Source organism: Anopheles gambiae, chromosome 2 (genome assembly GCF_943734735.2).
Source record: "Anopheles gambiae chromosome 2, idAnoGambNW_F1_1, whole genome shotgun sequence".
Classification (NCBI taxonomy): domain Eukaryota; kingdom Metazoa; phylum Arthropoda; class Insecta; order Diptera; family Culicidae; genus Anopheles; species Anopheles gambiae.
Window position 1 is genome coordinate 87431550 of NC_064601.1, and position 13581 is coordinate 87445130.

Consider the following 13581-nt stretch of genomic DNA (forward strand, 5'->3'; position numbering starts at 1 on the left):
AAGAAAGCTTCACTTACTCGCTGCCGGCTCCGATCTGGTCGCGTCAGTCGGTTTCACCTTTTTCTGTCCCTTGCGGCCAGAAGCTCCGGTTGCAGGCTGCTGCTGGTGCTGCTGCTGCTCCTGGTGCTGCTGGTGTGAGCTGTAAGGGGAAACTTTCTCTTTCTTGTGGTTCTTCTTACCGGCGGCCGCGCTGCCCCCGTTCTTGGTGCCGCGCTCGTTGCGGATCAGCACCTCCCGGTCGTCCTCCTGCCAGATCTCCTTCAGCCCGTTGTCGTTGACCGGCAGGGCGGCTTCGGCGGCGGCGACCGATTTCTTCGGATCGTGCGCGCCACTGCTAGCGGCCGGCGTACCGTACGTGCCGGCCGGGAAGGTTGTCAGCGACACCACCGCCAGAAACGATATTACCAGAATGTTCATCTGTGCAATGGAGAAGAGAGAGAGAGAGAGAGAGAGAGAGAGAGAGAGAGAGAGAGAGAGAAAGAAAAAGGGAAGGTTAGTTTTGTGCTTTCGTTTATAGAAAGTATCTTGATGTAATTCTAGATTCGTAATTTTTCATAAAAATTGTATTGATACAAAGCACTTTAAATGCGTCTACAAAATAGCTTCTACCATAGATTTACTGGATCAATTTGCATCCACATTGGTGCAGCCAGTATCCAGCCAGAACCGAGTACGATGGCCCAAACTGATTGCCCTAGACATCGCGTCACTTATCATCCTAAGCATGCATGGAAGGTTTGCTATGTTTCCTGATCTAAATTTCCCACCAGACCCATAACAGCGAGTTACATCCCTTTCCGCACAAGAGACCGTACTCTTGAACCATTCTGCCCAACAGGGCTCTTCTACACATCATGCCAATGATCCGATCTGGCTGAAGCCGAACCCTCACATCCATTCATCTTCCCATCCCTGGAACGGGTTGAGAGCAAAACCAACCCGTGTCCTTCGCCGCAGCTCATCACCATCTCCCAGCGGGAGTTTTGCGACTGGGCAAAGCGGATAGCTTATGAGCGATGATGATGCGATGGTGGTCACTGCACTGTATATAGGCCCATGATAGATGGATGGCACGTATGAATGGTTTCGCTCAGCAAAAGAGTAGCCGTAAGAATACGTATCCATGTGCCGGAACGCCGAGGCGCACCGTGAGATGATCGTCCGCCCGTGCTCGGTGGGGATGTGTAATAATAAATTCTAATTATTTTTCCAGCCACCTTCTCGGGTCCGTCGGCCACAAAGATATACCCATAGGTGTGTGTGTGTGTTGGCCCCTTGTTGCCAGTACGGGGAGCTACGGTGAGCTTTCGCTGGCTTTATTGGCTTTCCGCTTTGGACCGCTGTGCCACATTGGATGGATGTAATTTTCTTTCACCGTCGTCGTGCTTAAGGGGGACGAGAGGGTCGTGGGGTGAATAATTAAAACTGATTGCCTACATCGTCCACTCTAATGTCCGGCAGCGACGGCAAACGGTGATGCTTTCTTTCATCCTCTCTTTTGCTCCTTTCCACGCTCCGTTTTAGTTGATTCAACACAACAACGACAAACCCGGTTTACTGTTGGTGGTGGTGGTAATTACAATGACCCATCAACCTGTTCCCGTTTAACATCCGATCTGGTTGTTTTGAGAAGGAAAAAAAGAAACCCCGTTACTGATCGGTGGGTGAAGAAAAATAATAAAACAAATATTCCACCACCTCACGCTGACCGCTAACGTCCCACAAAGCAAAACTGCTGGAGCGCCCTTTTTTTGTAGTGCTACAAAGTATTTTGCGCGCAGCATTGTGTGTGTTGTGCGATCGTGTGGGGCCCTTGGGCGAGAAAATGTCAATTAAATTTTTATTTTCCATCCAAGCTCTGCTGCACTGTGGACGGTTGCATTGCGGCGAGGAATTTGCTGCATCGTATGAAGGCAGAAGAAGCAAAAGGTTGCTGCATTTACACTGTGGTTTTTATTAACTCGGTAAGTTTATTTATACAAAAAAAACAACAAGCTCGAGCTTATGAAAATGGTTTACTACATCCGCTTCCATCGGTCAATATCGATCGACGAGAGAGAGAGAGAGAGAGAGGGCATGAATGGTAGCCTTTTTGTCGTTTTTTGCACTTTTGAATCGTTTTCGGAACCAGAAACGAAAGGTTCGAATTTTATTTGCCTGCCCTGGGTGGTGATGCACGCAACGGAAGTGGCGTCGGAAGAGTAAATTCGAAAAAAGTAATTTACAAGACCAAACCACCACACTCCGCTCGGGGGTGGTGTTTGTATTTGGGTAGGATTTTATATTGGCCCCACATTGCCGTGCCGGTGGCGCTTGTTTGCCAATTCTGTCGAAGAGAGGTAATGCCAGCGTTCGGTGCTGATGGATCTATTTGTTCGGCTATTTTGATTGTTGAGTGGCACATTTTCCCATTTTAAAATAACAAATAACAAATGAAAAGAGTTGCCGAAAGTAGTTGATGGAGAATATTGAATAATGCAGAACAACGGTTAGTAGTGTGGATATGGATATTATTACAATGTTGTCGAAACAGCAAAGTTACAATAGCAAAAATTAAACAAAATTAAAAAAAAAGGCTTAAACTCCAAGGATGCTTTATGCTTTTCATATATCGATATCATTCGTTTACTTACAATCTTCCATTCAAATCTTATATTAAATCCTTATCATATTCTTTCCTTCAAAACTTCATCTCTGTTATTAAGCTACAGCAGCGAGCACATCGCAGCGAGCTCGTTTCTCAGTTCAGTTAGTGTAATTTATAATGGAAAATCGCCAACAATCCCGTACGTGCTGGCCTTGGTCACGCATCCAAGGTTTTTGCCCTCCCCTTACCACACGCTTGACGCGATGCAAATGGTAAATAATGCCGGCTGGAGGAGTAACTGTGTGTGTGGTTTGCAGGGAGCAGTTGATAAAAACCAGAGCATTAAAGTATTTGCTACCGCGAGCTATCCTCCCACTGCACAAATGGTTGCGAAAGCGAAAGAACCAGCTAGAGCAAGAGCCGAGAAGAAGCAGAAGACACTGCTTTTGTAGCGAATGTACTGTGGGTTGAGATGAAGATGGCTCGGAAGGGCGAAGAATAATTGCTTTTCTTGTGCAAACGTCGTGTGTATTTTTCATTACGCGTGTGCTGCACGGATTCGTTTTTGGTACGAATGATTCTAGTAAAATAATATTATATTCGACTTGATGTTCTTACTTTGAGAAGACTTTCAGACCAATTTTATGGATTGCGTTACATGAAGTGGCATCCATTGTTCATAGCTACCTCCTGTTGCAAGAGTAACGATTATTATCAGTGATTATCTTTGCATAACAACCTGCTTCAGCAATGTAGTTTATGTCTCTAAATTAGCAGATTTGGAGTTTTGATTATCGTACATTTCTGTATAACCGACGTGATGTGTTACCCTCCACATTTCTCACTACCCCGAAAGGTTTTATAGCCGTCTCGGCGCCACACACAACACCCATGGAAAACTTAATTTCGACCGTGCACCGATTCCAGCAAGCTTCCTTCACCTTCCCGTGTGTCGGCAAATCAGCTCGAGCGGCAAATAAAGTTGCCTCCTCTAATCAACCGTAGCAAATCGTGGCAAACCAATTTCACGACCACGTAACTGGCCGGGATTTATCAGTCACGATGCGCTCCCCATCTACGGCAAGCGGAAAGCGACCGCATATACAAGTCTACGATTGACCCTGACCATGGTCCAGCCAGTCGAAAAGTGTCTGCCGTTCTCGCCCTACCTACGTTTCGATTGGCCCGTTAGCCAAGCTAAAGTGCACGTACAAACACATACAAACTCACACCAGTTCGAGGGGTTAGAAAATCACTGTGTGGGGAGATATCACTTGGTCACGTCCTTAATTAAATTTCAACAGGCGCCAGTCGGGCAGCACCGTACTGGTGGCTCGTGTGGTAATCGACCGGTCGGGCGGGCGTCGGGTGGAGGGAGGTCTCGGGTATGGGGTATGATTTGTTCCGACTCGTTAGCTATCACACGATAATAATCACCACTTGCAATCGTGATTATTTGTGTGCCGTCGATCTCTCGTTCGCGCTCCTCGGTATGATGGTGTACTACCGCGAGGAGGTCCGTGACCTATCGCTCTTGTTTGAGTAGGTCGGATATTATGCCCTGTGCCAGTGGCGGTTGGATGATGCATGCAGTCCGTACCATGGTGCTGCGGGTCCGTTGATTGTTTGTGACCAGCTTGTGACTCTTATCGTATCATTTCCCTAATTGATTTGTGCAAATTTGCGCGCAGCACTGTAACGAACTGGCGGATTTGTGAACTTTATCAATCCAGTGTACACACGGCTTAATGGTCGGAAAGGTTTTGAGTACGTTTATCGTGTACAAACAATATTGCAAGGGCTTTAAAATCATCGTGTCCAATCGCTCAAATTCAGCACGCAGCCAGTTTTGTGGCATGAGCTACTGGGCGGCTCCATCGTTACGCAGCGACACTTTCTTCTGCGCGTAAAGCAAGGCATTTCAATATGAATGTGTCGATTTTTGTGGTATTTGATGTTTGTTGTCGTAATTGAGGGTCAATTGAAGCAAAAAGTTATCGAAAAATCGACAAAATAGATATTGCGTCGTTTGCATCAGTACGCAGCCAGTTAGTCACTATGAGCTACTGGGCTTCTCCATCTGTATTAGATCGTTTATATTTTAAGTAACTTATTGTACAACAAACTTGTTTGCATTTTGTTCGAAAATATCAGGTTCATGTTTTCTATCTCCACTGTCATGGGACTAAAACATTCTCGTAAATCATTGGAAACTATTATTACACTACATTCACTCGTGCACGCTACTCCCCAGCCAAGAAAGGCCAACAAAGGTAGCATCTCTGGCCCGGCATTGTGCCCGTTTTGCAGATAACCTGAAAACGTTGGAATTTCCCGATTCCGGTGCGATGGTGCTTGCTACTGCTGCTGCTGGTCAGCTGATAAGGATGGGTCCCAGCAGACGCATGACCTGGGACCACCCGGAAGCGTTTAATTAATAAATCCCCTATAAATCATAGCACTTTTTGCACTTCACAGCATTTTCCACGGTCGATAATGCTCCTAAACGGTACGGAACGGCCGGTATGGTGCCGAAAAACGAACGGTCACCCGTTCGGTTGGCTCTATCGGAACCGAATTGACTTTCTGCGCAGAAAAAGGTTTCTCCAAACCCGGTCACGAAATCCCTGAACCCGAAACACCCACCCGTTTACATCCCATCCGCTTTCCTGGTTGGTTGGTGTAGAGATGGTTGGTTTTTTATGTGTGTGTGTGTTGGAGTTGAATGAATTTCCAGCCGATTTTGCTTCACAGTCGGTGTGTGACAAAAACGGAGGAAACGAAGCGTTCGTTTTGTGTTCCCGTGACCACTTTTCGGAGTATTTTAGATGTTCAAAGTCCACTTCCGCTAGGGGATGGGAACTGAAAGGCAAGGCTGTGGTAGTAGTTGGTAAGACGATAACCTCTCAAAAGGGCCAAAAGTCAAACAAAAAAAAAAGAAGGAAACCGGGTTGGAATGATGAAAAGGATAAGACCGGAGCGAGCAGTTGGGCTACGGTCTCTTATCCGTTTCCGGTCGAGTGGAACGATGGAAGGCTGTGCCGTATATCCGCCCCGTTTCGGTGTGGGTGAGCTGCGGAAAACCCGGCCATTCGCGCGGGCTTTCACCTCCAATAAAACGAACGCCGTACAAACAAAAACTGGCCAAAAAAAAAAAAGGTGAAAGGTTAAAACCGTAGCTTCTCGTAGATTATTGCAGGGAAGAGTCTTTTGCACCACATATACACACACACATGAGGGGGGAAAATTTGGGATGCTTTCAGTGTTCCCACGTGTACGTGTGAAAGATAGCTGCCGGGTCGTGCAGGAATGGTAGAAAGCTTTAAAGGCGGCTGAAGGTCCCAGAAATCGGACCAGATTTATGCACACACCATACACGATTCCACCAAAGCCGCGCGTCGTCCAATGGGCAATGGACGCATTCGGCAAGGAATTCCAATCATTAAGCAACATTGGAGGCCAAAAAAGAAGATGATTGGAAGCAGCGGATTCCAATGCAGTTGGACAGCATAAAATCTCTTTTTTCTCGTTTTTTTTTAATTTAAAAAGCTGAAAATGAAATGTGGCATACCTTGAAATGGTGAGATTGCAGACACGAATGGTGAATTTTTGGACATGTGCACCTCCTTGTACGGAGGAATGCAGTTTTGATAGCGCATTCTTCTCGGACACGCGGAGCAGGGGAAAGAGTAATGGCTATCAAATAAGAAAGTTTCTTTGTTGTTGCGGTTATGCGATAAGGGGTGGCACCATTTTACCTTGACCATATGACCGGAAAGACGTGACTTGGGTTGAACGCTTTTTTTTAGTATCCATTGCTGCAGGACCATGGACAGTCACGTGCGCAAGGTACGCCTTTATCTTTGGCAGGATGTTATTGCAATGGAAATGGAAATTCCATGGTAGTGTGGTTTGTTGCATTCCGCAAACGCAGATTGAACGAATGCTCGGGCACAGGATGAAAAATGATAGTTTGAAATATGGTTTTATTTTTATGGCGTTACTATTGCTTCACAAATCTTGTTTATATTTTATATATTGACTAGTTAAAATGGCCCGGTTACAGGGCTACGCAACGTTTATCGGAGGGCGTATAAGAATTGCACTTCAATTAACCATTTTGTTTTTGGATCCTTTGTGAAAGATTTTTTTCTGTGTACTTATATTATTTATAACATATATTGCAGTATATTGATTTATGATTTCTTAATTTTCTTTTATTTAATATTTTGTTGATTATTAAAGGATCGTGTACCCCTTGCAATACATAATTTATGTATAAAAATTTACATTGTTTTCCCGCATGTTTTCCCGCAAATGCAATACCCTAAATTTGCCCCAAATCATGCTCCGCCGAATACACTGCTTCAGACCTTTACTGTACACGGATATCATAGGGACTGTGAGCATCCAGGATGACCGATAGCTTGAATGTAGAGTGTAGCGTGCTTTCCATGGTCAGCAGCAGAGTAGCAATTCCACTCGAAGCCACTGCGATTGCAATTTTCGATTAAATGCAAGAATATTTTCGAGCATAAACGGATTTCCGATGCCACCAGGTCAATCTAGCAAATAACCTGTACATTTTGTGTCTCCTCTCCGCTGGATTGTTCTGTCAAATCGTAGCTGTCCACTGCTGCGGTAATTTCATCGCACACCGTTCATTGTTCAATCGGTTCACGTTTACTAATATGTTGTCCAGCTCATCGATAGCATAAGAGTGTTCCGCGTCCACCGGGGAAAATATTTCGGCTGTGGATAAGGCGTATTGTAGAAAGTCTGGCAGTATCTGCACAAAGTCGTCTAAATGCAGCATGGTCGGAAACATCGTCAGCGCCTTCCGTGGCGTCTTTTCGCACAGGTACTGATTAATGAGTCGCAGCGCTTTGAGGTTCTCGAAAGCTCGCAGTATCTGATTCTGTTTGGAGTCTTCGACGGTGTTCTGATCTTGATTTTGCGAGTGTAAATCTTCACAAAAGTGGTTCACGTTTGCGTTCTACAATAAGAAAGGACAATGCGACATTTCCTCCACCAATATAAGGGTCAATAAGGTAACGCAGATTATTGAACATTTGAAATGAGACTGCTGCCTGTAGAGTCTTGGATATTTTGTTGTCGTTCTGCAGCAATCCAGACATCAACAGTACACCGTGCGGCCAATAACGATCAGACAATCAGTCTGGCGGTGGCCCGTGATCCACTGGTTACCCGTACCAACATACCACGGAAGCTGCTGCAATAAATTTTAAGCTTAACTGTACTTTTTGAATCTTTATGCTGTTTAGATCACTTCATAAATATTACACAACTTCACATACGTGAGGGCGATATTCGTCTGTTCGTTTGACGAAAACATCGTTGCCGTCTTTCGTCCAACGCCAACATCAATGAATAGCTACGTCGTTGCAAAGTGTGCGAGAAAACCAACACGGTACAAAAATCATCCAAGCTATCCGCATCAGCTAACCTAACATCAACTCACTAACCTACATCGTCTCACTATGGAGTGAAAAAGTAACGCTCTATAGTGAGAGATTGAAAATGAGAACCTTTTTGTAAAATTTGTTATAGGATATCTTTTTTTTGTATTCAATATATGTTATATCATATTGAGTTTAAAAATTAAAAAATGTATAATCTTAGGTACTCCACACCACCTGTTGTGTTTGTGGAATTATAATTTCGTTCGAATATAATCATAAAACCATCTTTTTAATCTTCCATAGTAAATGTTACCAGACCGGTCTCAGAAATCTACACTACAAAGGTACCATTTAATTGAGTTTCAGCAGTAAAAATGCCCCCTGTCTCCCCCCATCGCGTCCAAACGGTCAAACAAACTGGAAAAACTTTTAATCTCAGTACGTTCCAATTGGCCGGTGCGCTTCTTTCCCGAAGCATGGGCCGATTTGTTTACTTTCGCTTGATTGAAATTTAATGCAAACAACTTTCGAGCGATGATCGCAGTGCTGAGGGCGTGAGGAAAACCCATTACACTGGGGAGAGGGGGAAGCCTTAACCTTTCGAAACCACGCAACCAATTGGGAAATGGAAATGGAACTCTCCAGTAAACTCCCGTTCCAGCATGCGCTAATCCTGGCCAGGCGGTGCGATCTATTCGCATTCCGACCGGGGGACCATTCTTCCAGTTCCAGCTTACCCGACCGAGTGACGATGAGTGCCGTGTTTTGTTATTTTTAATCTACTCCTCAATCCCGCCGTTCGCCACTGCCACTTCTCTGCGCGAGCTTGAAAAATGCTCGATCTCAATCCGTTAGCGTAAACACGAACCACCGCCGGAGGCCGCCTCCCACATCGATTGGCTAATGTAACCGGGCGGCCTTAGTTTGCCGGCCCTTTCCCCAGAATGCGGGCAGATGGAAATTGAAATCTTTTCCTGCACACAGCAGATGCTTTCCCGACTGCACGGGAGGAAATCGTCGCACCCTACCGCTGCATAAACAGCTCCCGCGCGGTGTGATGCATTATGTGCTGGAATGCGTTGAGCCGATTAAATGGTCCCTTTCTAGGAAACACCCGCACTCACACACAACGCTCTAAGCGGGACGGAAAACAATCGCTGCAGACGGGCGCGTGCAATACGCCCACAGAAACACGCCAACGATCGCACGTGGCGACCAGAGAGGGAGAGAGAGCACGCTTATGCTGGCGAAGCATTTTGTCATTATTATCTTTGGCGTGTGTTGGCACCAGCGCTGCTACGTGTATCCGCCGCCCGGTGTTTATTATGATGATGGCACAATGCACTGGCATTTTTCTTCTACTTCTCCTTCCCGCTCCCCCTTCTCGCAAGCTACACGGAAGTGGGTGAGTGTGGTGAAGAAAATATGAATGAAGCAGTGGAATAGAGGGCGTTTGTGTGTGTGAGATAGAGAGAAAAAAGCATCGTTTCTGCTTCACTACTACCCAGCGCAGGAAGTGTAGGAATATAAATGGCTGCGGAAGGGCTGGCAGTCGCCGTGGCTGCAGCTGCAAGCGTGCACGAGCTCGCCGCACAAAGTTATCGCAACCGAAACAACAAACTAATCCGTTTTAACGGGAAGAACATAAATAGGTATTTGCTATTTCCTGCCCGCAAACACCGGACTCTTTGTGCTTCGCTGTGTTTTTCTCACTCACAGACACACACACACACACACACACACACACACACACACACACACCTAGAGACATGTGTACAAACGATCTCGGGTAGTTTCGTTGCACGGAGCTTGCCACGGATGTACAATGTGTGGTTCTCGGATATCATTTATCTTGTGATGCAAGCGGGGGAAGAAAACAGAAAAGACAACACCGACCGCTCTAAAACGCTTCCGAAGAGCAGTAGAACCAGCAGACAGCCTTGCAGTGAGCATGAACTCGAGAGCGTTGTGAAGCGATGTGTGTCCTTCCGTTGGCCGTTGCTTGCCTATTACTCATTCGACCGCTTTTTGGAATGTGTCTATTCATTAGCAACAAAAAAGGGGAAAACTAAACGTTCCGGTCTAAAACTGTTGTTGTTTTACTCAAAGACAGTGTTTGTTTTTTTTCTCCAAAACATTAAATAACATTGGATTTATTGGTAAAATATTGATTGAAATCATCATTCGGTTGTCATAATGATGGTTTAAGTTAGACAGCTCAAATGTTAGTCCTTTTTCTTCTTATTCTATTTGGCATAACGTCCTACGCGGACATGACATCCTATACAGGCTTTCGAGACTTAATTCATTACCACGCAGCCGGATAGTCAATCCTTGCTACTGGGTCAAATTAGTCCTTTTTATGGGACATATTTAACCAATTGGATTGTACTTTCCGTTCCTAGTTAACTGTTGCGTTCCGCTGTATGGGATTTTCATTACCAAATCGCTCTTTGTTTGATTCTGATATTGTTGAAGAGTTTGTTGAAGGGTAATTTGCCAATTGTTGCACACTTAAGTTAACAGCCAACGTATTTCGTATGTTTGAGATGGATAAAATCACAATATTATTGTTATTTGTGTCTAGCATACATAATTGTTGTTTATAAAATGTATGTATAATTATGTTTACGATTGCCCGGAGTAAGTTGTAAAAAATATTACTGGGAATCTTTATTTGCGAACTGCTAAACTAAGACTAAAGCTAACTTCTGGATTCGGTGCTATTTAGCTAGGCTGGTGTTTTCGGTGCTGCCAGGTTTACCGGTCACGTTCTCATCCACGTTTATGATGATCATGTTGCCTCGGTCCGTCCGACCATACGATACCACACCTGGTAGTGAGAACCTGCTTCCAGAGGAGTTCCCGTTGGAACCTGACTCCGCGCTTGGAGTAACATCGATGACACGCTTGCGACCGTTTTCTTACTCAGCACCTGTATCATAGCGCGTAGCGCATGTGTACATATCTGTATATTTTATTTTAGGGACAAAAATGATAAATAATGCCAAGAAGTACTGATTTTTAAACCTACTCAAAAATCCAATTGTTGCACACTTACAAAAACTTTTAATTGTATTATTGCACACTTCATAGCCAATTATTGCACACTTTCCAATACACTTAAATAGACAAAAATGAGCCCTAGAATGAATGTTTTCCTATAGAATAATGTTTAGGACAATACAAAACGCTATTACATTACATGTTTGTCCTTGGCTCAAGCCGGAATTCCGTAAAATAAGTAGCGAACTTTCATCTGCCACCACACGCCAATTGTAAACAAAACACTGTCAAACTGATAGCGCGGTGAAAAAAGAGGCTTTGGGTTGTGTAATAAATAGGATCAAAGCACTCTGTTTATTCCAATTATTAAACATTAAACATATTAAAGTATTTTTTGCAAAAAATCGAAAATTTTGCAACGGAATCGTGAGATTTAACCTTAGTTGTTTGATTACAATCAAAATAAAAAAAGTGTAAGATGTTCACTGGGCGATATACACCTTATTTTATGATGCACAATTCTTAGCGGTTTTTTTTCTAAGAAATCCAATATAAAAAAATGGCTGCTATCATCGTTTTTTCACCAAGGATTGAAACTGGATCTCCCGCTAATCGTTGAAGTGTTGAAAATCATGCTGAAGAAATTAGAATTTATTATGATGAAAGTTTTTTAACATCAATTTTCAACACATCATAAAAAACGGTCAAACTTAATCCAGCTTGAGACGTGTTGAATTCATGTGAAAAACCTGATAAATTATTGTGATGCAATTACAACATTGTCTCGGAAATTGTCTCGGAAACCTCTGTAAACAAGATATTACTAATTTTTAATATTATTGTCTTCCCAAATGAAATGGCTGTAATATGTTGCAACAAGATCTAATGTATGCTAAATTAATATATTTTGAACGTAGTTTTCGTAAATAACTATTTTTATCGCTTTTCTCGTAAAACGAGAATCGCCGTTCGCCGTTGAATTATTTAACAAATATTTTTAAGAAAATATGGCTACAGACATTCCATTTATTTCGTGAGCTTTCGGTCATTTATTCGATCCAAGGGATAACAAATATTCCTATCCCTTATATTGTAACTGTGTCACGAATATTAGAATATCCAAAACATTCTTACTGAAATCATCATAAATAAAAGCTTCACTAGCATACTTCGGTTACATGCCTTTTCATTAATAATAGGCCAAGTTGAAAATAAATCTATACGTAACATAAAATATCATTCCGATTTAATTATACCCGTCGTAGCGTGAACCGAGGAAATAGCAGGATCACAATAAAAAAACTGTATCGACATTCATTACATACACATCACTTTTTAATTTGTTTACATTCGATTACACTAGACGCCTAGACGCCGTGGATATACTATACAAAAGCTATGAAAAATGTAAACAAAAGCTGCTTGGCCCTCAGTTCAACAAAACCAAAACAAGTGATGCGGCACTCAAAGCGTAAAAATTGAGCTGTAAATTGCTCCATAATTCCAGAGTATGTAAACTATTTACATACCAACCTGTGGACAGCAAATGTACTTTATTCAATTGTAATAATCAACAACACAATAAAATGCACACTTTCATTACGACAGTCTTTCTTGTCAGCTGACGAAATGAGGAAGTACGCTAGTGCCAATTAACGCACAATGGACATATTTTGTTGTGCATTATTAATCGCAATGCAGTGCAGTAAAGTTAGAACACGTCCGCGTCCAGCAGGGCCATTTCTACTGTCTAGCTCATGTTTTGTTTTTTTTTTTTGTATGCACATGGGCAAAGTAATTATATCGCAGTGCGTCTAATTAAAATACAACATTAAACATGTGTGTTGAAAGTTTATTTTATATTACCGTTACGGTAACATCTGGCGTGTAAAGCGCCGAGTATCATTTTTGCAAGCCTGATGCACTGCCGTATTTGTTCGCTTCATTTCATAAATTCAAATTGTGCATGTTTTTTTTTATTATATCTCCCGACAGCTGGAAACGGCAATAACCATTTCATAGCTCTCCATGTCATCTCTTGCATCCCATCACTCCGGGCCAAGAATGCAATAAGTGTGTGTGTGTGTGTGTGTGTGCGGTGAAGGGTAAAATCGATCAGATGAAAAATGTTACTTTCTCCATATTGAGTTTCATAAGCCGATTGCAACGAGAGCTGCCCTCATCCTGCCGTCCCGTTTCCGAACCGTAGCGAGACACGAACATGTTGTTGTAAAATTTTGCTCCTTCTCTCTGAGCTTTTTTTTGTGTGATAAAAACACAAACAAACTCACAAACTGTGGGATGGCCACAGCAGCATTGCCACTGACATGTTGCTAATAGGAAATGTATTACAATTCATCCGAGCTGTAACGCGGCGTGACTGGTGGTCACCTTGCGCCAAACGGAAAAAAAGCCACCAGAGCGTTGGGATCGATGCATGATGAAACCGTTCGCTTGCTCTGCAGATCGATCGACCCACAAAAGGGGAGGGGCGACGGGTACGGGCAGGGCTGCACGAAACGATGCAACCGAACCAATTGCACCCCTGGGCGCACCGAAAAGCAA

The 13581-nt window shown here is 43.5% G+C and overlaps 1 protein-coding gene across 9 annotated transcripts in view; it reads right to left on the minus strand.

The window, feature by feature from the left end:
- The window catches only part of LOC1276354 (uncharacterized), a 68177-nt gene that overhangs the window by 9213 nt on the left and 45383 nt on the right, over window positions 1-13581 (minus strand). For 8 of the 9 annotated variants that reach the window (XM_061652115.1, XM_061652116.1, XM_061652118.1 and 5 more), the window contains exon 3: window positions 18-417. In XM_061652115.1, coding sequence (XP_061508099.1) covers window positions 18-417 — 400 coding nt within the window. The remainder of the gene's footprint in view (window positions 1-17; window positions 418-13581) is intronic. The other variant, XM_315691.5, reaches the window with a different exon arrangement.